General features: G+C 44.2%; 1 protein-coding gene across 1 annotated transcript in view; it reads right to left on the reverse strand.

The window, feature by feature from the left end:
- Positions 1 to 11,674: 11,674 nt before the first annotated feature.
- Positions 11,675 to 22,537, reverse strand: part of UMPS (uridine monophosphate synthetase) — a 47,060-nt gene continuing 36,197 nt past the window's right edge. The window contains exon 6 of the mRNA XM_067738649.1: positions 11,675 to 11,934. Coding sequence (XP_067594750.1) covers positions 11,765 to 11,934 — 170 coding nt within the window. The 3' untranslated portion in view covers positions 11,675 to 11,764. The remainder of the gene's footprint in view (positions 11,935 to 22,537) is intronic.

Genomic DNA, 22,537 nt, shown 5'->3' on the forward strand with positions numbered 1-22,537 from the left:
GATTTTGTCTTTGCCTGACACTCTTTACGACTTGCACGTTCCTTTCTGAAGGGGATGGTGCCCCAGTGGGGATTGAAATGGCTGAGTACTCACTCAGGGGACGCCACACAAGCCAGTCCAATGCTCCGGACCAGGGCTCATCACACGGGGCTCTGTGCGGTACCCAGGGCGTTAGCAGGGGTGGCCCTAGGTAAGCAGGTGTCTCTGGAGCCTCTGAGCTTTTACTTAAAGAAAAAGTTGAGGCTAGAAACCGTGAAGACCACCCCTCTGGCCTCCCTGCCCTGTTCCCAGGTGCTAAGGCTGGAAATAGATTGTGCAGATGAAGAAGGGTCAAGCTGTGGCTTCCACACACAGTCCCTTCTTGCACATGTTTATTGACAACAGTTTCCTTCCAGTGCCCTCCCCAGCCGAAGTCCTGTGCCCCAAAGCACAAAACCCATTTCAGCTGTCCTTCCCCGCAGGGCCCTTAAGTCCCGTCTGTTCTCGTATCTGAGTCAAAAGTTATCTGGGAATAGGAATCCCTCGTTTGTAGAAGAGGAAACAGATTGCTAGAGAGGGGCAGTGGCTTTCCCACGTGTCACAAGGCTAACTGATGACAAGCTGGTACAAAGAGCCAGGGCTCAGGTGCAGCGCCGGCCTCCTGCTACCTGCTCCTTTCTGTAAAGTCTCTTTCACTAATCACTTCGCTGCTGCTGGCATCACTTCAAGGCTATTGGGCTTTCATCCCAGATCCATCTGTTCGCAGCTCGGACCAACTTCCCTTTGCTTCATTTTGGCAAGCACTAAGACAAATGCCTGTCAGTAAACAGACTGTTTATTACCTGCGGCAAATATGAACAGATTCTGTGTTTCCTTTGTCCTGTGTAATTAGGATGAAGCAGAGACCTTGTGACTTGGTGAAGCTGCCTTAAATCCTTTTTGGAATAAAGCCAAATGTAGATAAATATACAAAATAGACACATGGCGGTTTTGAGACTTTTCTAAACTGAGAAAAATATGATTTCGGAAGAAACTTTGGGTTTCTCTTTTGTTTGATTGCGGCTTTCCTGGTGACACATCATTTACTTGCTCGAAGTCTCATTTTCCATCAGGCAGCTCTGTAAGGGCACAGCGTTCTTGAGCTACAGACAGAAAGGATGAGTTGCTCCAGGCTTCCCCCGGATGTGGAAGTTAGGGCTGTTTCCTCGGTGACACCAGATGGCTGTTGATGGAGCTGTCGCTGACAGTGCCCTGCTGCCCCCTGCTGGAAGCTCTGGGAACAGCTGTTCGGAGACCTGACTCCTGAGATTCTGACCCAGGGTGTGGTTCCCTTACTTCTTTCCTCTGGTGATTTGGCCATGCCCTCACCGCCCCCCCCCCCGCCACCCCGTTAACACAGGTAACAGAGCAGGTGGGTTGCAAAGCTCTCTCAAACCGAGGGCTGATAGGCATTTTCTTTCGTTGCTGGGCTGTGGAAGCACACAGGTGGGAGTGACCTCCTCGTTGTGTGGCCGCAGGGACCCCTACAAGGAGCACCTGGTGGTCTCTGGAAAATTCTTTACTCGTATCTGTTTGGAAAGATGATCAGTAATGCGCTTGTTTGTTGGAAAGGAAGAGTGGGGAGGGACTATTTACCTTTAAAATCAATCTATGTTGATTTAATACAGATTTCCAAATGGTACTTATTTTTATTGATTTTAACAGTTTACTTTTCTAATGCAAAAGTACATGGAAAAGATGGAAAATAAAGAGGTCATAAAGAAATAAAAACACAGAGGTAACGACTCTTGCCCTTTTTGGGGACTACGTCTTGGTCTTTTTTTTCTGTGCATATGTGTGTAATTTTAACCAAATCAGGATTATGCTGTCACTTTTTTTTTTTTTTTTTCCGGTACGTGGGCCTCTCACTGTTGTGGCCTCTCCCGTTGCGGAGCACAGGCTCCAGACACGCAGGCTCAGCGGCCACGGCTCACGGGCCCAGCCGCTCCACGGCACATGGGATCTTCCCGGACCGGGGCACGAACCCGTGTCCCCTGCATCAGCAGGCGGACTCTCAACCACTGCGTCACCAGGGAACCCCTATGCTGTCACTCTTTTAAAGAGAACTGGGGATTCTCATTCCACTTGGTTGACTAGTAATTAGACAAACTAAAGTAACTAACAGCTGCCTCTTCTCGGAAGACGTGTTTTTTTAATTTGCTTAATTAGGATCAAAGCTGGAGTTGATTATCATGAAACTCTTGGGATGAATTTCAGGTAACAGCAAACAGATGGGAAGATCAGAGGGGAGGAGAGAAGGGCCTTTTCTCTGTTCACGTGACATCTCTTAACTGAAAAGCTCCTCCCTCACTGGAGGGCTCTCGGCAGGCGTGCGGGGCTCCTGTTGCTTCTGAGCAGGGTCGCCTGGTGGACTCGGCTTCTGCAGCCCTTTTGCGCCTGGCTGGGACTGGGCAGTGGAGCAGAGGAGGAGGGCAGCAGCACGGAGGAAACTCAGGAGGAGGTAAGAGCCTCTGAGGCATCCCTTGCAGACGTGTGGGACCCGCTTGGGAGCTTGTCCATCTGTGGCTGTCAGCGTGCCTGCGAATGTGGCGCCCGTCCCTCTCGTCCTGGTGGGGGGCTGACGAGGCTTGGCTAGGTCTCTCCCTCCCCCCAGCTTCTGTCCTCAGCCAGCTGAGGGGTTGCAGACTTCTCAGGCAGGACGGGGTGCCGTTCTGACCCTCGGGAGAGGATGCAAGTGGAGGCAGGAGAATGAGAGAGACGTTTGAGCAGGTGGTGGTGCTGGGAAGGGAGAGCTCGTTCTTAGCCCGCATGGCTCCTTCTGCCGGTCTTGCAGCTTTGCGAGGGATGGTCACTGCCCGGCCGGCCCCGGCCGACAGTCGCCTCCAGGATGGGTTGGGATGTATCACAGTGAGATAGACGGTCTTCGTATCCAGCTGGTTTCTCCGGAGTTCAGTGCTGGGACGTCCGATGCCTCCTTTTGTCGTAGCATGGGACTTGTATAATCTGGCCTGTTTGGGTGTCTTGATTGTCAGGAGGCTGGGAACTAAACGCCAGGAAATGGAACCTACCTCCAGTTCTTACTGGGATCCCCATCCTCTCCACTGAATCCCGCCACCGCCGCTGACCCTCATCCTCGCCCTACCTCCTCCTCCACACACGCTTTCTGATCCTTCTGACGAATGTTCTGCTGCATAGTGTCTTCATTTTAAGTGGCCTCAAATTCTTGCAAAAAGGCCAGCTCTAAACTGTAAGTAACCATAGGGTCACGCGCCGAGGTGGTGACCTTCTAGGATAGGAGTTCTTAACCACTTTGTGTCGGTGACACTCTCAGCGTTCTAGTGAACGCTACAGACCCCTTGTCAGAATAATGCTAATACGTGTGTAAACAGGGAACATCTTGCAAGGCCTGGGCCTATTAGGGCAGCTGGTTACCATTTACCATCTTAGTTTGACTTCAGAAACCCCCTGGAAGGCTCGCCAATTACAGCTTCATTGGTCCTACCTGCACAGACTATCAAACGCCTGAGACAAAAGCAGCCTCTCTCCGTTTGACCCTCACGGTAGGCCCACATGGTATTCAGGGAAGGTATTTCCCCATCTTATAAGGAGGAAATTGAGATCAGTTCCCCCCTTGGAGAGAAGGTTGGCAAGTGAGACCCCAGCTCAGGGATCCCTACTCTAGTTCCACGCTCTTTCCTCTGTGTTGCACCCTCTGGGAAAAGCAAGACTGTTGTTTCTTATCTCAGAACTCTGCGGTATGACTAGAGAGTCATCTGAATGCAGATGGAGAGATTATAAAACGTCTCTTTCCCTCCTCCTTCCTTGCATCTTTTTCTCTTGTCCTCACCTTATGAGCAGTCTCTGGTATATGCGTGGTGACCGCAAATCCAGGTACAGTTCAAGGAACTTTTCTATTTAAAAACTGAGGGGGAAAAACGACGGAAGATGACAACTGACACACATTTCATGATTCCTGGCATAAAAGTTCAACACTTTAAAGACTCTCTTCCATGAGGTGACCATGGGTTGGTGCGGGCACTGGTTTGTGGTTCATTTCCCTTCTGGTCCTGCCAGCCCTGCGGGAACGGAATATTTGTATGAGTGGTTGTATGTGATGGTTGGCATTCACATCGTGGCCTGTGACCATAAAACAATATTTTAAAACCTACACTGAACAGAACCCACCACAACTGAGGGTTGTGGGTTGCACCCATGGGAGGGTCCCACGTGGGTGGGAGGGGAGAGCTGGGCAGAGGCCCCAGGAGAGACGGGGAGGCCAGGGCTGCCTTGCTCTCTGCCTGTCGAGCTGTCCCTGAGGGCTCATTCCTGCTCAAGCCTCAGGGACTGTAGGCTTGACCTGAGTTGGGAGACGTCCCCTATCGCATGGACCTGGAGTTTAAAAGGCGAAGAAGGCAACAGGAGGGAGGAAGAGGGGATGCTACAGCCCAAGAGTAGACCACGGGGGTTTGGGGAAGTCTGAGGGCAGCAAGGTGGCAGGGGTGAGGGCGGAAGAGAAGAGCATAAGCGGGGGAAGGAGATCGGAGACTGGTGAGGGCGTTTTCCCCTGAGCAAATTCTATGAGGCGAATAAGACTCTTCAGGCCATCATTCAGGTGAGCAAAAAACATTATTATTATTATTTTTACATCTTTACTGGTGTATAATTGCTTTACAATGGTGTGTTAGTTTCTGCTTTATAACAAAATGAATCAATTATACATATACATATGTTCCCATATCTCTTCCCTCTTGCGTCTCCCTCCCTCCCACCCTCCCTATCCCACCCCTCCAGGCGGTCACAAAGCACCGAGCTGATCTCCCTGTGCTATGCGGCTGCTTCCCACTAGCTATCTACCTTACGTTTGGTAGTGTATATATGTCCATGCCTCTCTCTCGCTTTGTCACAGCTTACCCTTCCCCCTCCCCATATCCTCAAGTCCATTCTCTAGTAGGTCTGTGTCTTTATTCCTGTCTTACCCCTAGGTGCTTCATGACATTTTTTTTTCTTAAATTCCATATATATGTGTTAGCATACGGTATTTGTCTTTCTCTTTCTGACTTACTTTACTCTGTATGACAGACTCAAGGTCTCTCCACCTCATTACAAATAGCTCAATTTCGTTTCTTTTTATGGCTGAGTAATATTCCATTGTATATATGTGCCACATCTTCTTTATCCATTCATCCGATGATGGACACTTAGGTTGTTTCCATCTCCGGGCTATTGTAAATAGAGCTGCAATGAACATTTTGGTACGTGACTCTTTTTGAATTATGGTTTTCTCAGGGTATATGCCCAGTAGTGGGATTGCTGGGTCATGTGGTAGTTCTATTTGTAGTTTTTTAAGGAACCTCCATACTGTTCTCCATAGTGGCTGTACCAATTCACTATTATTTTTTTTTAACATCACCATCTCTATTCAAGTGATGACAGAAAACAGTTACTAGGTAAAGAGGGACAGTGTCTTGTTAATCACAGTCGTTTCAGGGTCCCCTGTGCCCCACGCTGCAGGCTAAGTGCAGCAGCATGACATTGGAGGCAGGCCCACAGAGCTGCCTGTGCACACGGCACCTGCTCAGACGTCACTGTCCTCATCAGGACCACTTCCTGCTGAAATGTCCCTACACGGTGGCGGGGGAGCCTTCAGGCCCACCAGATGTGTTTCTCAGCTAACTCCCATGCCCTTTTCAGGGAAATGCGGCTTCTCCCTCATGTTATATGGAGCCACAGAAGCTCAGGCTGCCTCAGGCTCTGCCTCAGCCACACGTGGCCTCCAAGTCCACTGCCACGCTCCGTGCTGGGGTGGGTCTTCTGGCATCACTGCTCTCCCGGGCCCCTCCTAGAAAAGCGAGGCCCGGAGCTCCTCTGCTGTCTGTGCCTCTTTTTTCCTCCCTCCCACCCTCCCTGCCTGGGGTGGGGATTCCATATCACAGCCCACCCCAGGATCTGACTGTGTCCACCCCTCCACCTTCTGTTCCTCTCCCCAGGCCAGAGGAACACTCCTCCCCTGTTCCCTTGGTGGGAAGGAGAGAGGCAAACATTCTTCCAAACCAGTCCTTAATGCCAAGACCTTGAACTTGAAAAGTTAAAAAATATTCTAATTGTTTTGTTTCTCTTTGTATTTCCATTGTGGCATCCCTCTCCTGAGGCACAAAGGCCAAGTGTGGGCTTGGAAGGGCTATGGAGAAAACAGATTGCAGAGGAAAAAAAAACAAAATCACTTGATAATTCATTCAAAGCCAGATTACAAACTTTAAAGGTCCTAGGATCTAAAAAAAGATATAGCATCCTGTGTCCTAGAATGCAAAATAAAACAGCATTTAGGGCTTCCCTGGTGGCGCGGTGGTTGAGAGTCCACCTGCCGATGCAGGGGACACGGGTTCGTGCCCTGGTCCGGGAAGATCCCACATGCCGTGGAGCGGCTGGGCCCGTGAGCCATGGCCGCTGAGCCTGCGCGTCCGGAGCCTGTGCTCCGCAACGGGAGAGGCCACAACAGTGAGAGGCCCGCATACTGCAAAAAACAAAAAACAGCATTTAATAAAGACAGCATTAACTATAAAATAAAGAACCCTAAGGAGTCCTGATTCCCATCCCCCCCTTTTAAAAAAATACCAGATTCCTCCAAAAAACATGTTTTGGTATCCCTGCCCCACTGGTACTCTTAGCCCATGGCCAGTCAGCCGGGGTGCTGATGACACGTATCACGTCCATCTGCTAAGGGGTGGAGGAAGCAAACTGCAGAGTCCATGGTTACCTACTGGCTGACGGTGGGCTCACTACAGAACCACAGTGTTCCCACAGGAGCCAAGGGACTGTTTCTTTTGGAGAGATCTCTGAAAGCAGCCGCAGGTGAAGGCGGGGAAGGCAGAGTCTTGGTGGAGTCAAGCTATTGTCCTCCCGGTGACCAGGGCTAGACGTGGGGTGCACTGTAACTATTAGTTAGCTACTGCTGCACAAGCCCCCACCCCGATCCCATGGCGTCCAGTGATGAGCACTGATTGCCATGCTCACAGGCTCGCGGGCCAGGTGGGGCCCCCGGGCATCAGGCTGCGGAAGGCTGGTGTGGGCTCTGCTCCGCTCTTACTCTCCTGGGACGTGTGGGCTAATCAGGGCATGCTTTTCTCGTGGTGGCAGAAACACAAGTCTAGACTCGGAACTGGGACCCTGACCCCTCCCCCCGCATTCCATTGGCCAGAGAAACCTACACAGCTGAGTCCAACATCAGTGGTTGTGGAAATACTCTCCACCTCAAATGGGAGGAACTGCTGAGTCGTAAGGCAAAGTGTATGGATTCAGGGAGGAAGGAAGGATGGGGACATTCACAGAATTGCCACTTGTTTTGGTACTTTCTATTGAATCCTGGTAGCAATGAAGTTGTGACTGATGGGGAAGGAAAGACTGGCTGCTGTCTCTTAGGATGGTACGGAAGTCCTTGTGAAAGTTTAGTTTGGAAACTAAGTTCTGTAATGACTGGGACGATGTATGTTCACTCCCTGTGTTCAATAAATATTTGATTAAATGGTGAGAGAATATTATATGTACAGTATTTATCTGCGTGTTGATAGAAAGGGGGACAAAGTTGAATGTATCTACCTTACAGAAACGGGATAAAAAGTGTAATAACAAAAATACCAAATTGGAGGGTAACGACAGGGATTCTAGTCCTTACTCTGCCTGTCATTGGCTCTTCTGTAACCTTGCGTGAATCATTTCCCAATGGGACTCAATTTCATCTGTGAAATGGGGTGATCAGATTAGATGATCTCTAAGGAGCTTCCAAAATCAGTTTCCTAAGATTCTGGGATAGAGTCACTGCTTCAGCGACTGACAGATCCCATTTTTATTGGCCAGATAGCCCCGCTCTGCCTGCACTCCTGGCCTCCCTCGAGGAGCCTTTTCAGAGGCACATGATCAGTGCCTGTCACTCACTGGTGTCGATATGAGTCAGAGCACTGAGGCGCACCATGAACACTCACAACCAGGCTGCTACAGCCCGACGGGATCACATAGCTGGGCTCAGGATTCCTGGCTGTGACAGGCCTTTCTCAGGGCCTGTGGATGTCACTACCTGTCTCCAAGCTTCCAGTGTTACAGATGACAATCTGCTACTAGTTGGATTCCTTTCACTTTCCAAGTATTTTATTCCTCTAGATGTTTGTAAAATTTCCCATCTTTCAAGTTCAGTAATTTTGACAGCATGTGCCCAGGTGTATGCCTTTGTCCACACCACCTGCCTAGAACTCACTGGGCCCTTTGCTTCTGCAGACTCAAGTATTTTTTCAAACTGGGGAAAATTTCCTCAGTTATTTCTGTAAATATTTCCTGTCCTCCCATCGTCTTTTCCTCTTTATATTCAGGAATCTGTTCTGTAAGCCTCTCATCTGCTCCCTCGTTATTTCCATTTCTTTGTCCCTTTGTTTTGAATTTTGGTATTTCTTCCACTTGATCTTCCTGCCCACAGATGTAGTTCTCAATGTAATCATACCATCTTGAAATATTTCCATCACATTTTCACATTCAAAATGAAAATTTTCATTTTAGTCCCCCCTCCCCCCAACACACACAAATTGTCATCTTGTTTTTGTTATCCTGAAGCGGGTCTGCTTCTGGTGGCAGTTCCCCATAGAAGGCACCTATGCTTGCATTCATTCAGAAACATTTGCTGGGCCCGTTCCAGGTGCAGAGATACTGCACTGAACACAAGGTGAAATCCCTGCTCTCTTGGAGCTAACACCTGTTACAGGTGGTTTTCTTTGCTTTCCTCTCCTGGCTGCTGGATTTCCTCAAGTATTTTCTTTCTTTTGCCCACCCTGGCACGTAGCAGCAAACCCATGGTTGGTAGGAGGCCACAGACTGCATCTATGGGCCAGCACTGCACTGACCAAGATGGGCTGTCAGAAACCTCAGCTCCTCTCGCGGCAGAAACATCCAGTTGGCCCTCTGATGTGTACACACGCGCACGCACGCACACACACACAGTGTGCACGTGCCCTAGTCCTGAGCCTCCCCACTCTTGCTCCTTGTGTCCACCCACCTCAAAGGAGATAATACCCCGTATCTGCTCTCTTCTTTGGAGCTCCTGGCAAAGCCTGTGGCGGTGCTTCTGGGCCTTGCCTACGTGGGCCCAGCAGCACTGTGCTAGGAGAGCTGGCTGAGTGTTGCGTGTCCTCAGGCGGCCGCCCTCACCCTCCGTGCCCTCTTCCAGAGACCGTAGACAGTCCGCATCACTGTGAGTGAGGATGAGTTGGGTCGGAAGCCCCAGGCCTGTGTTGCTCACAAGCTGGTCATGAGCTGATCCCTTCACTTTTCAGGGTCTATACGTCTGTCGCTTTAAAGTAAGGAGAGCGGACCAGGTTTCTTAGGTTCCTGCGGCACTACAAATTGACTGTCTTATGCTCTACTAAACACCCAGAGTACTGGAAGAGGCCAGCATTGATATTCTCCAGTCCCATTAGTCTTACAGATGTTGTTCTGGGCACCCTGCGAAGACTGTTCCCATTTTCTTCACTAGGGCCGGTGTTGTAAGCTCAGAGCTCATGCTCTGTAAATATTTCTTGACTCAGAAAGGGCTAAACTATTAAATGCCTCTAAAATGCTTCTATGCTGAATAGTCCCGTCATAGGTCCTAGACAGCCAAGTTCTTCTTTGTCTTGTCTCAATCAATTTGTGCTCCAAAGTTTTATGACTGCAGACTGTCTGCACTGGGCTTAGTCTCAAGAAACATCAAAATAAGCTGAACCTGTTGAAACGCAGATTTCCAGGCCTCGCCTCAAATCTGCTGAAACAGAATCTCCGACGGTGGGGCCCAGGTGATTCTTTGATGCTCCTCTGATTTCCCTTCAAGTCACCCAGAAGGGGCCCTGAGTGAGCTTCAGTAACACAACTGCTTATGGCAGGACTTTTCTCCTGTTCTCAGCAGGAGAAAGAGACCCCAAGACCATTTCATTGCAGAAGAAAAATGTGACTAACCAGGGTAGTGATGCTCTAAGTGTGGTCCCTGTACCAGCAGCATTAGCATTGCCTGAGAACTTGTCAGAAATGCAAACTTTCATGTCCTATCCTAGAACTACCCAGAGTCGACGCTGGAGCTGGGCCAACGTCTGATTTAACGAGACTCCAGGTGATTCTGACGCATGCTGAATGTGAGTCCATTAAGTGGGCATTTGAGACCTCAGCACATTACTGCAAAGGTTTCTCGGCCTTGAGGTCACCAAGACTTTTAACATATCCAAGAAATTCCCGTAAGTTCTTATTAGAAAATTTTCCACCTCTTCCTAACTTTCAGCTCCTCCAGAGTAGCCCCGAGGCCACACTTCTTCCATTTCCTTCCAGCCTTATTCCGTGATAATTTGCCTTTCCCAGAGGGAACTTCTCTGGAGCTGCAGCACTGGGATGCGAAGCTCAACTGGACGTCAGAGCAGAAGCTGTTAAGTGTAGACTCCAAGATAAGCACCTGACTTGACCTAACAGGCTTCTATCTGGCTCATGAAAGCTGAAGAGTGGGGCAGTCAGAGATGGGAACAGCTGTCATCCTGAGGAAATGGCAAGTCTCCTCTGACACCTGCCACTGCTTGTAGGCATGATCGAGATGAGAACGACAGATCAGGAGTGTGCTGGTGGCATCAGAACTGAGAGCCTTCAAATGCAACTGCCACCTGGCCCTGCTCTAGAACCCCAGGGCCTTGAATGTGCAGCCGGGCCATTTCAAAAGGATCACCTGAGCCCACACCCTGCACTCCCCTCCCTCTAAGATGCTTCCTGAACAGACCAAAGAAATATAAAAATGGAGAAAATCTGTATCAGTATCGGAGCCCAGGGATCGTCCAGAAACTGAGAATTTCTAGGAGAAAGTGCACTGGGGACCAGAGTGAGAGGCTGCCTAACTGCCACACGTGTGAAGTGTCCAGCCCCACCACAGTGGAGACCCAAAAACTTCAGCTCTGTTGCTGGGCTCCTTTCTCTTCATTTCTAAATGTGAAGGCTGACATCCCTCTCTGTCAATGGCATTTGGGACAATCATGTAGGATCCTCAAGCAAACCTCCAAATGAAACCTTAGACCTCTTGATGCTGCTGTCTTTTTAAATAAATGAAGGAGAAGCTGGCCCATTTCTAATAGAAATAAGGCAAAAGGAATCAGTGCCTGGGGTTCAGCACAGGTTTAAACTGCTGCCCTGGGGAAGAACTGAGTCAGAAGCCCTCTCCATGTTGAAATGAAAGCCTGATACTGGCTTCAGGGGCTCAACTACAGTCATCTCCTGTTTCCCACCGCGCCCCCTCCGGTGAGTGAGCAACGGCAGTGCTGGGAGCCAGCACCATGTGGACACCTGGACTATTACTTTTAAGCAGAAGAGGAGGAGAACAGCTAATATTTAAATATTATTAGGGTACCACATTAGACGCTGAATAAAGGACACAAGAAATGCTGTACTGGTTTTAGCCTCTTCATGACCTAAAATTTCTGTCTCATGGCAATTCAAAGAATCAAAAAGTCTGATCTAGAGATGGGGGACTTCCTCAAATGTGGCGGATTCTAACAGGACAGGGCTGTGATTGCCCAAGCAACATCAGTCTCAATAAAAGCTTGAAAATGAACTGATTATAGTGACAGTGCAGTGATTATAGTCACTGAATATTTCCTGTGTGCCGTGGTAACTCCAGAAGTCATTCCACACAGGACCTGTGGAAGAATCCAAGCAGTATTAAAGGCTGTTTATTACTTCAAGCCAGTGGCATCTCAGGAGACCATGTATCTTCAAGGCCTTCACAAAAATGTATCCAAGACACTCAAACAGCAAGTCTACTCAAATAAGCTTCCCAAGCAGCTTTTCTGTACATCTCGGCTGCGTCCAGACGATTAGCTGATGTTGTTATGCCCCGGCCCACAATGATGATATCAGAACCTCGTTTGCCAATCACTTCTTGTGGGCTGTTGTACTGCTGGCCGAGATTATCACCTACAAAACCACAAAAGTTTGTTTAATTAATACAGGAAATCAGAAAACCTGTCATGACTTTCCTGAAAAGTATCTAACCCGCTTTAAATAAAAATATGCTCTTGTTCACCACACCCCTTCTACAGAGCAAGTGAATAAAAGCAGGTGAAGGGACTCCTTGGATTGGCCAGAGACCTCCACAGTGGGGACAGATACTAACCAATTCCTTTTCAATGTCTAATTCTAGAGCATTTATACTTTAACAGCATCAAAAAACAAAGGAATAAATTTCCTATGTTGCCAAAAAAGGTTCAGTAGCAAATAAAATACAATAAAAATTGCCTCACAATTGAAGACAATTGTAATATACATCATAGAAGCACTGTGACATGCTGTTGGAAAAGTCCTCGCAAGGCATCTAACCTGACCACATGTGTGAGCCAGCCCTTCCCCTCAGCCCCGCCAAGTGCTTAGATTACGTACAAAACCTAATTCTGTTTTTTTTTTTTTTTTTTGCGGTACACGGGCCTGTCACTGTTGTGGCCTCTCCCGTTGCAGAGCACAGGCTCTGGACGTGCAGGCTCAGCAGCCTTGGCTCACGGGCCCAGCCGCTCCGCGGCATGTGCGATCTTCCCGGACCGGGGCACGAACCCGTGTCCCCTGCATCGGCAGGCGGACTCTCAACCACTGCACCACCAGGGAAGCCCCCAAACCCTAATTCTTAATTCTGGCTTTTTTGTTCTTTTTTTAAAAATTTTTTTATTGAGGTGTAATTGACATGTAACATTAGTTTCAGGTGTACATCATGATTTGGATACATTATAAACTGATCATCACAATAAGTCTAGTTAACATCTGTCACCTTACAGTCACAAAACTTTTTTTTCTTGTGATGAGAACTTTTAAGATCTACTCTTTCAGCAATTTTCAAATATGCTATATAGTTTTATTAACAAAGTTGGCATACTGTACATTACATCCTCGTGGACTTACTCTATAACTGGAAGTTTGTACCCTGTGACTCCCTTTACCCATTCCATCCACCCCTACCCCACAACTCTGGGAACATCCAATCTGTTGATTTTAGGTTACACATATGTGCGATCATATAGCATTTGTCTTTCTCTGACTTATTTCACTTAGCGTAATACCCTCAAGGGCATCCATCCATACTGTCACAAAGGATAAGGTTTCATTTTTTTTTAAATAGCTGAGTAATATTCCATTGTATATACACACAACATCTTCTCTATCCACTCATCCGTCAGTGGGCACTTAGGTCATTTCCATATCTTGGCTATTGTAAATAATGCTGCAACAAACATGGGGGTGCAGATGTATCTTCAACTTAGTGTTGTTTTCTTTGGATAAATACCCAGAAGTGAAATTACTGGATCACATGGCAGTTCTATTTTTAATTTTTTGAGGAAACTTTATACTATTTTCCATAGGAGCTGCAGCAATTTACATTCTCACCAACAGTGCACAAGGGTTCCCTTTTCTCCACATCCTCGCCAACACTTGCTATTTCTTGTCTTTTGATAGTGGGGATCCTTGTTTTGTTTGATCATACAGGAAAAGCTTTGATAACAGCCATTCTAACAGCTGTGAGGTGGTATCTCATTGTGGTTTTGTTTTGCATTTCCCTGATGATTAGCAATGTTGAGCATCTTTTCATGTGCTTGTTGGCCATTTGCACATATTCTTTGGAAAAATGTCTATTCAGATCCTTTGCCAATTTTTTAATGTGATTTTTTGTTGTCAATGTTATTGAGCTATATGAGTTCTTTATATTTGTATACTAACCCCTTATCAGACATGATTTGCAAATATCTTCTTTCATTCAGTAAGTTGCCTTTATATTTTGTTGATTTCCTTTGCTGTGTGGAAGCTTTTCAGTTTGGTGAAGTCCCACTTGTTTATTTTTGCTTTCGTTGTTTTGGAATCAGATTTTAAAAAATCATTGCCCAGACCTATGTCAAGCAGATTACCACCTATGTTTTATTCTAGTAATTTTATGGTTTCAGATCTTACATTCACATCTTTAATCTATTTTGGATTAATTTTTGTGTATGGTGTAAGATAGTGGTCCAGTTTCATTCTTTTGCATGTGGCTAACCAGTTTTCCCAACACCATTTTATTGAAGAGACTGTCCTATCCCCATTGTATATTCTTGGCTCTTTTGTCAAAAAGTAACTGACCATATATGTGTGGGTTAATTTTGGAGCTCTCTATTCTGTTCCATTGATCTATGTGTCTGTTTTTATGCAAATACCATACTGTTTTGACTACTATAGTTTTGTAATATAATTTGAAATCAGGGAGTGTGATGCCTCCACTTTTGTTGTTCTTTCTCCAGACTGCTTTGGCTATTTGGCGTCTTTTGTGATTCCAAAGAAATTTTAGGATTTTTTGTTCTATTTCTGTGAAAAGTGCCATTGGAATGTTAATAGGGATTGCACTGAATCTGTAGATTGCTTTGGGTAATTTGGACATCATTACAGTATTAATTCTTCCAGTATATGAGCATGAAATATCTTTCCATTTATCTTTATCTTCAATTTTGTTCATAAATGTCTTTGTCTTATAGTTTTTAGTGTACATGTTTTTCAGCTCCTTGGTTAAATTTATTTGTAGGTATTTTGTTCTTTTTGTTGCAATTGTAAATGGGATTTTTTCTTAATTTCTCTTTCTGATTGTTTGCTGGTGTATAAAAATGCAACAGATTTTTGACTTTGTGTCCTGTAACTTAACTGAATTTGTGTATTAGTTCTAACAGTTTTTTTGAGTCTGCAGGGTTTCCTATATATGATGTCATCTACAAATAGTGACAGTTTTGCTACTTCCTTTCCAATCTGGATGTTTTTTGTTTCTTTTTCTGACTAACTGCTCTGGCTAGGCTCTCCAACTACTAACCTGAATTAAAGTGGCAAAAGTGGGCATTGTTGTTTTGTTTCTGATCTCAGAGGAAAAGCTTTCAGCTTTTTCAGTATGATGTTAGCTGTGGTCCTGATTAGGCAGAGGTAAGTTCTCTCTAAAGCCACTTTGTTAAGAGTCTTTATCATAAATGGATGTTGAATTTTGTCAAATGCTTTTCCTGCATCTATTGAGTCTCTCTTCCTCCTTCTGTTTTCTTCCATTGTGCTATGATAACTTTCTTTAGTGGTATGCTTAGATTCCTTTCTCTTCATCTTCTGTGTGTCTACTACAGGATTGTGCTTTGTGGTTACCATGTGGCTTACATATGACAACTTGTATCCATAACAGTCTAAGTTGATAACAACTTAAGTTTGATTGCATTCTAAAGCTCTACATATTAACTCCCTCCACAAGGTTTTATATTTTTGATGTCACATTTTACATCTTTTTATCTTGTATGTCCTTTAACTAATTATTATAGTTATAATTATTTTTACTACTTTTGTCTCTTAATCTTTTAAGTGGTTGATCCACTACCTTTTTCAGTGAAGTTTATTGTTTCCTATGTTTTCTTGTTACTAATTAGCACAGTTTCTTTTCAGCTTAAAGAAGTCCTTTAACATTTCTTGTAAGGCTGGTTTAATGATGATTAACTCCTTTAGATTTGCTAATCTGGAAAATTCTCTCCTTCAATTCTGAATAACTCTGCTGGGTAGAGTTCTTTGTTGCAAGTTTTTTTTTCCCCTTCAGCACTGTATATTATCATGCCACTACTTTCTGGCCTGGAAAGTTTCTGCTGAAAAATCTGCTGATAGTCTCATGGAGGTTCCCTTGTACATAACAAGTTGTTTTTCTTTTGCTGCTTTTAAGATTCTCTCCTTGTATTTAGCTTTTGGTGTTTTAATTATAATGTGTCTTGATGAGGGTCTCTTTGGGTTCATCTCATTTGGAACACTCTGGGCTTTCTGCATCTGGATGTCTGTTTCCTTCCCTAGGGTAGGGAAGTTTTCACCCATTATTTCATCAAGTTTTATATTCCTTTCTCTCCCTTTTTTTGGGACTCCTATAATGAGAATGTCAGTCTACTAGATGTGTCCAATAAGTCCATTAAGCTATCTTCACTTTTTTCATTCTTTTTTGGTTTTGCTGTCCTGATTGGGTAAGTTCCACTGCCTTCTCTTCAAGTTCCTTTCTTTGCTTCATCTAGTCTGAAGCCCTCTAGTGTATTTTTCAGTTATGTTATTGTATTCCTCAGCTCTGTGACTATTTAATATATATATTTTCCATCTCTGTCGAAGTTGAGTTTGGGAGCATCTTTATGACCATTACTTTGAGCTCTTTATTGGGTAAATTATTTATCTCCATTTCATTAAGGTCTTTTCCTCAGGCTTTTATCTTGTTCTTTCGTTTGGAACATATGCCTCTGTTTCTTCATTTTGCTTGACTCTGGGTTGGTTTCTATGCATTAGATGAAACAACTATCTCAGCTGGTCTTAAAGGAGTAGCCTCATGTATGAGATGAAACCTGTCATTCAGCCCTACCCTAGCTCCTGGTTGTTTCTCAAATCTTTTGATCCTCAAAGCAGCCTATTATATTTGTAATAGCTCTGAGTACTCGAGGGTATGCCAAGACCTATCAGTGTCCCAAAGGGGAGGGTCTCAGTCAGCTCCTAGATTCATTCTCTGATTGCCATGGCTAGGACTTCCAAAACTATGTTGAATAACAGTGGTGAGAGCAGAAACCCTTGTCTTGTTCCTGATCTTAGAGGAAATGCTTTCAGCTTTTCATCACTGTGGGTTTGTCATATATGGCCTCTATTATGTTGAGGTAGATTCCCTCTATGCCCAGGTTCCAGAGAGTCTTCATCATAAATGGGTGTTGAATTTTGTCAAAAGTTTTTTTCTGCATCTATTGAGATGATATGGTTTTTATTCTTCAATTTGTTGATGTGGTGTATCACACTGATTGATTTGTGGATACTGAAAAATCCTTGCATCCAATGGGATAAATCCCACTTGATCGTGGTGTACGATCCTTTTAATGTATTGTTGGATTCGGTTTGCTAGTATTTTGTTGAGGATGTTTGCATCTATGTTCATCAGCGATATTGGCTTATAATAATTTTCTTTTTTGTGTGGTATCTTTGTCTGATTTTGGTATCAGGGTGATGGTGGCCTCATAGAATGAGCTTGGGAGTGTTCCTTCCTCTGTAATGTTTTGGAAGAGTTGAAGAAGGGCAGGTGATAACTCTTCTCTAAATTTGATAGAATTCTGCTGTGAAGCCATCTGATCATGGACTTTTGTTTGGTGGAAGTTTTTTACTCAGTTTCAATTTCAGTACCTGTGAATGGTATGTTCATATTTTCTATTTCTTCCTAGTTCACTCTTGGGTGCTTGTACTTTTCTAAGAATTTGTCCATTTCTTCTAGATTGTCCATTTTATTGCCATATAGTTCCCTGTAGTAGTCTCTTATGATCCTTCGTATTTCTGTGGTGTCCTTTGTAACTTCTCCTTTTTCATGTCTAATTTTATTGATCTGAGACCTCCCTTTTATTCCCTGATGAGTCTGGCTAAAGGTTTATCAATTTTGTTTATCTTTTCAAAGAACCATCTTTTAGTTTCATTGATCTTTTCTATTGCTTTCTTCATCTCTATTTCATTTATTTCTGCTCTGATCTTTATGATTTCTTTCCTTCTACTAACTTTGGGTTTTGTTTGTTCTTCTTTCTCTAGTTGCTTTAGGTATCAAGTTAGGTTGTTTGAGATTTCTGTTTCCTGAGGTAAGATTGTATTGCTGTAAACTTCCCTCTTTGAACTGCTTTTGCTGCACCCCATAGGTTTTGGATCGTTGTGTTTTCATTTTCATTTGTCTCTAGCTATTGTTTGATTTCCTCTTTTGATTTCTTCAGTGATCCATTGGTTGTTCAGTAACATAATGTTTAACCTCCACATGTCTTGTGTTTTTTAGTTTTTTTTTCCTTGTAGTTGATTTCTAATCTCATAACATTGTGGTCAGAGAAGATGCTTGATATGATTTCACTTTTCTTAAACTTACTGAGGCTTGCTTTGTGGTCCAGGATGTGATCTATCCTGGAGAATGTTCCTTGTGAACTTGAGAAGAATGTGTATTCTGCTGCTTTCAGATGGAATGTTCTATAAATATCAATTAAATCCATCTGGTCTAATATGTCATTTAAAGCCTGTGTTTCCTTATTGATTTTCTGTCTGGAGGATCTGTCCATTGATGTAGGTGGGGTGTTAAAGTCTCCCACTATTACTGTGTTACTATCAATTTCTTTTATGGATGAAACCTTATATATTGAGGTGCCTTTATGTTGGGTGCATATTTATTTACAATTGTTCTATCTTCTTGGATTGATCCCTTGATCATTATGTAGTGTCCTTCTTTGTCTCTTATAACAGTCTTTAAAGTCTATTTTGTCTAATATGAGTATTGCTACTCCAGTCTTCTTTTGATTTCTATTTGCATGGAATACCTTCTTCCATCCCCTCACTTTCAGTCTGTATGTGTCCCTATATTTAAAGTGGGTCTCTTCAATGTATACACTAATATGTATAAAATAGATAACTAATGAGAACCTGCTGTATAGCACAGGGAACTCTACTTCACTTTGCTGTAGAGTAGAAACTAACACAACACTGTAAAACAACTATACCCCAGTAAAAAAAAAAAACTCAATTAAAAAACATTTGAGCATACAACTCACCAAAGTAAATATACGAATGGCAAATAAGCACATGAAAAGATGTTTGGCATCACTAACCATTAGGAAAATGCAGACCATGAAGAAATATCACTACCTACCTACTAGAACAACTAAAATGAAAAATATAGCAACAATACCAGATGTTGAATAAAGATGTTAAAAAAAAAATACCAGGTGTTGGTGAGATTGTGGAAAAACTGAATCACTCATACATTGCTGGTGGGAATATAAAATGATACAGCCACTTTGTAAAATAATTTAGCTTTTTTCTTTCTTTCTTTTTTTTTTTTTTTGTGGTACGCAGGCCTCTCACTGTTGTGGCCTCTCCTGTTGCAGAGCACAGGGTCCGGATGTGCAGGCTCAGCGGCCATGGCTCACGGGCCTAGCTGCTCCGCGGCATGTGGGATCTTCCCGGACTGGGGCGCGAACCCATGTCCCCTCATCAGTAGGTGGACTCTCAACCACTGCACCACCAGGGAAGCCCTAGCTGTTTCTTTAAAAACCAAATATACATTTGCCATACAACTCAGTATACTCCTGGGCATCTATGACACAGAAATGAAAATTTATTCCCCACAAAAACCTGTGCACAGTTATTCATAACAACTTTACATGTAATAGCAAAAAACTGAAAACAAGTAAGATGTTCTAAACAAATGATGGTACATACATACCATGGAATACCACTTGGCAATAAAAAAGAATAAATTATCAATACACACACATGCACACAAAAATAAAAAAATAAAGTGGGTCTCTTGTAGACAGCGTATATACAAGTCTTGTTTTTGTATGCATTCAACCAGTCTGTCTTTTGGTTGGAGCATTTAATCTATTTACATTTAAGGTAATTACTGATATGTATGTTCATATTGCCATTTTGTTAATTGTTCTGGATTTGTTTTTATAAGTCTTTTTCTTCCCTTCCTCTTTTGTTCTCTTGTGATTTGATGACTATCTTTAGTGTTGTGTTTGGATTCCTTTTCGGTTTTGTGTGTTTACTATTGTAGATTTTTGGTTTGCCATTACCATGAGGTTTTTATATAGCCGTCTATACATATGCAAGATTGTTTTAAGTTGTTGGTCTCTTAATTTCAAATGCATTTCCAGTGTCCTGCACTTGTACTCTCCTCCTCTCACAATTGCTGATTTTGATATCAAATTTGTGTGTGGATGATTTCCTACCTTTATGTTTACCTTTACTGGTGAGCTTTCCCATTTGTAATTTTTCTTATTTCTAGTTGTGGCCTTTTCTTTTCCATCTAGAGAAGTTCCTTTAGCATTGTTGTAAAGCTGTTTTGATAGTGCTGAACACTCTTAGCTTTTGCTTGTCTGTAAAGCTTTTGATTTCTCTGTCAAATCTGAACAAGAGCCTTGCTGGGTAGAGTATTCTTGGCTGCAGGTTTTTCTCTTTTATCACTTTAAATATATCATGCCACTCCCTTCTGGCCTGCAGAATTTCTGCTGAAAAATCAGCTGATAACCTTGTGGGGATTCCCTTGTATGTTATTTGTTGTTTTTAATATTATCTCTTTGTCTTTAATCTTTGTTGATTTGATTAATATGTGTCTCAGTGTGTTCCTCCTTGGGTTTATCCTATATGGGACTCTGCTTCCTGGACTTGTGTGAGTGTCTCCTTTCCCATGTTAGGAAAGTTTTTGGCCATTATCTCTTAAAATATTTTCTAAGGCCCTTTCTCTCTCTCTTCTCCTTCTGGGATCCCTATAATGTGAATGTTGGTGCATTTAATGTTGTCCCAGAGGTCTCTGTCCTCATTTCATTTTTCTTTTTTTGTTTTTTATTGGAGTATAGTTGCTTTACACTGTTCTGTTAGCTTCTACTGCACAGCAAAATGGATCAGCCATACATATGCATATATCACCTCCCTTTTGGATTTCCTTCCCATTTAGGACACCACAGTGCATTAAGTTGAGTTCCCTGTGCTATACAGTACATTCCCTTTAGTTGTCTATTTTATACATAGTATCAATAGTGTATATGTGTTGATCCCAATTCCTCACACCCCACTGCTTTCCTCCTTGGTATCCATACATTTGTTCTCTGCGTCTGTGTCTCTATTTCTGCTTTGTAAACGAGGTCATGGATACCATTTTTCTAGATTCCACATATACGTGTTGATATTTGTTTTTCTCTTTCTGATTTACTTCACTCTGTATGACACTCTAGGTCCATTCACATTTGTAGAGACAAATGACCCAATTTCATTCCTTTTTATGGCTGAGTAATATTCCATTGTATATATGTACCACATCTTCTTTATCCACTCCTCTGTTGATGGACATTTAGGTTGCTTCCATGTCTTGGCTATTGTAAATAGTGCTATCATTTTTCTTTATTCAGTTCTGCAATAATGATTTCCATCAGTCTGTTTTCCAGCTCGCTTATTTGTCCTACTGCCCTATTTATTCTGCTATTGATTCCTTCTAGTGTATTCTTCATTTCAGCTATTGTATTGTTCATCTGTTTGTTCTCTGAAGCTTCTAGGGGTTTTTTTAGCTGCACTGTGCAGCATGTGAGGATCTTAGTTTCCCAACCAGGGATCAAACCCATGCTCCCTGCAGTGGAAGCATGGAATCTTAACCACTGGACCACCAGGGAAGTCCCTTAGCTCTTTCTTAAACATTTCTTATATCAGTCTGTGCCTCCATTCTTTCTCCAAGATCTTGGATCATCTTTACTATCATTACTTTGAATTCTTTTTCAGGTAGATTGCCAATCTCCGCTTCACTTAGTTGTTCTTCTGGGGTTTTATCTTGTTCCTTCATCTCTGCCATCTCATTTTGCCTAATTTTCTGTTTGTGGTCTCCATTCCTCATGCTGCAGGATTGTAGTTTTTGCTTCTGGTGTCTTCCCCATGGTGGGTGAGGTTGGTCCAGGGGCTAGTGCAGGTTTCCTCATGGGAGGGACTGGTGCCTGCTCTCTGGTGGATGGAGCTGGGTCTTGTCTCTGGTGGGCAGGGCCATCTCAAGGGCTATATTTACAGGCAGCTGTGGGGTCAGGGCTTTGGGTGGAACTATGTCTCCACCCTGTTTGTTGTCTGGCCTGAGGTGTCCCAGGCCAGGCTTCACCAAAATGGTGACCTCAGGGAAAGCTCATGCTGATGAGTATCTCCTGGGGCCTCTGCCACCAGTGTACCTGCCCTACAGGGAGCCACAGCCAACCCTCACCTCCCCAGGAGACCCTCCAAGATCTGCAGGTAGGTCTGGCCCAGGCTTCTATGGGGTCACTGCTTTCCTCTGGGTCCAAGTGCATGTGAAACCCTGTGTGTGCCCTCCAAGAGTGGAGTCTCTGTTTCCCCCAGTCCTGTGGAGCTGCTGCACGCAAGCCCCACTGGCCTTCAAAGCCAAATGCTCTGGGGGCTCCTTCTCCTGATGCTAGACCCCCCAGGCTGGGGAGCCTGATGTGGGGCTCAGAACTCTCACTCCTGTGGGAGAACCTCTGTGATATAATTATTTCCCAGTTCGTGGGTCACCCACCCGGCAGGTAAGGGATTTGATTATATGGTAAAAGTGCCCCTCCTGCTGTCTTGTTTTGGCTTCTTTATCTTTGGGTGTAGAACATCTTTTTTGGTAGGTTCAAGTCTTTTTTTGCCAGGGGTTGTTCAGCAGTTAGTTGTGGTTTTGGTGTTTTTGTGAGAGGAGGTAAGCTCAAGTCTTTCTACTCCACCATCTTGCCTCCAACCCTGGCAACAGCTTTTGAAGTATGCAAATACATACAGTCCTGTGGGACTGCAAGCATAAGTTCTGCTGCCCGCAGATGAGTACCTAAATTCTTTTCTGGGAGATAGATAGATAACAGCTGTAGTGAGGCAGAAGGAGAGTGCAAAGATGGTGTCTATCAGCTTATGTTCCCTGAAAACATCTCTGTAGGCCCCAGGTGGTTGCCAAAAGAGAAGCCTCAGGCCAAAGCTCCTGGACAAGCAAACAGGCCTCTTTCACAGAAAGATGGGGTGT

This window comes from Pseudorca crassidens, chromosome 5 (genome assembly GCF_039906515.1).
Source record: "Pseudorca crassidens isolate mPseCra1 chromosome 5, mPseCra1.hap1, whole genome shotgun sequence".
In the NCBI taxonomy this organism is placed as follows: domain Eukaryota; kingdom Metazoa; phylum Chordata; class Mammalia; order Artiodactyla; family Delphinidae; genus Pseudorca; species Pseudorca crassidens.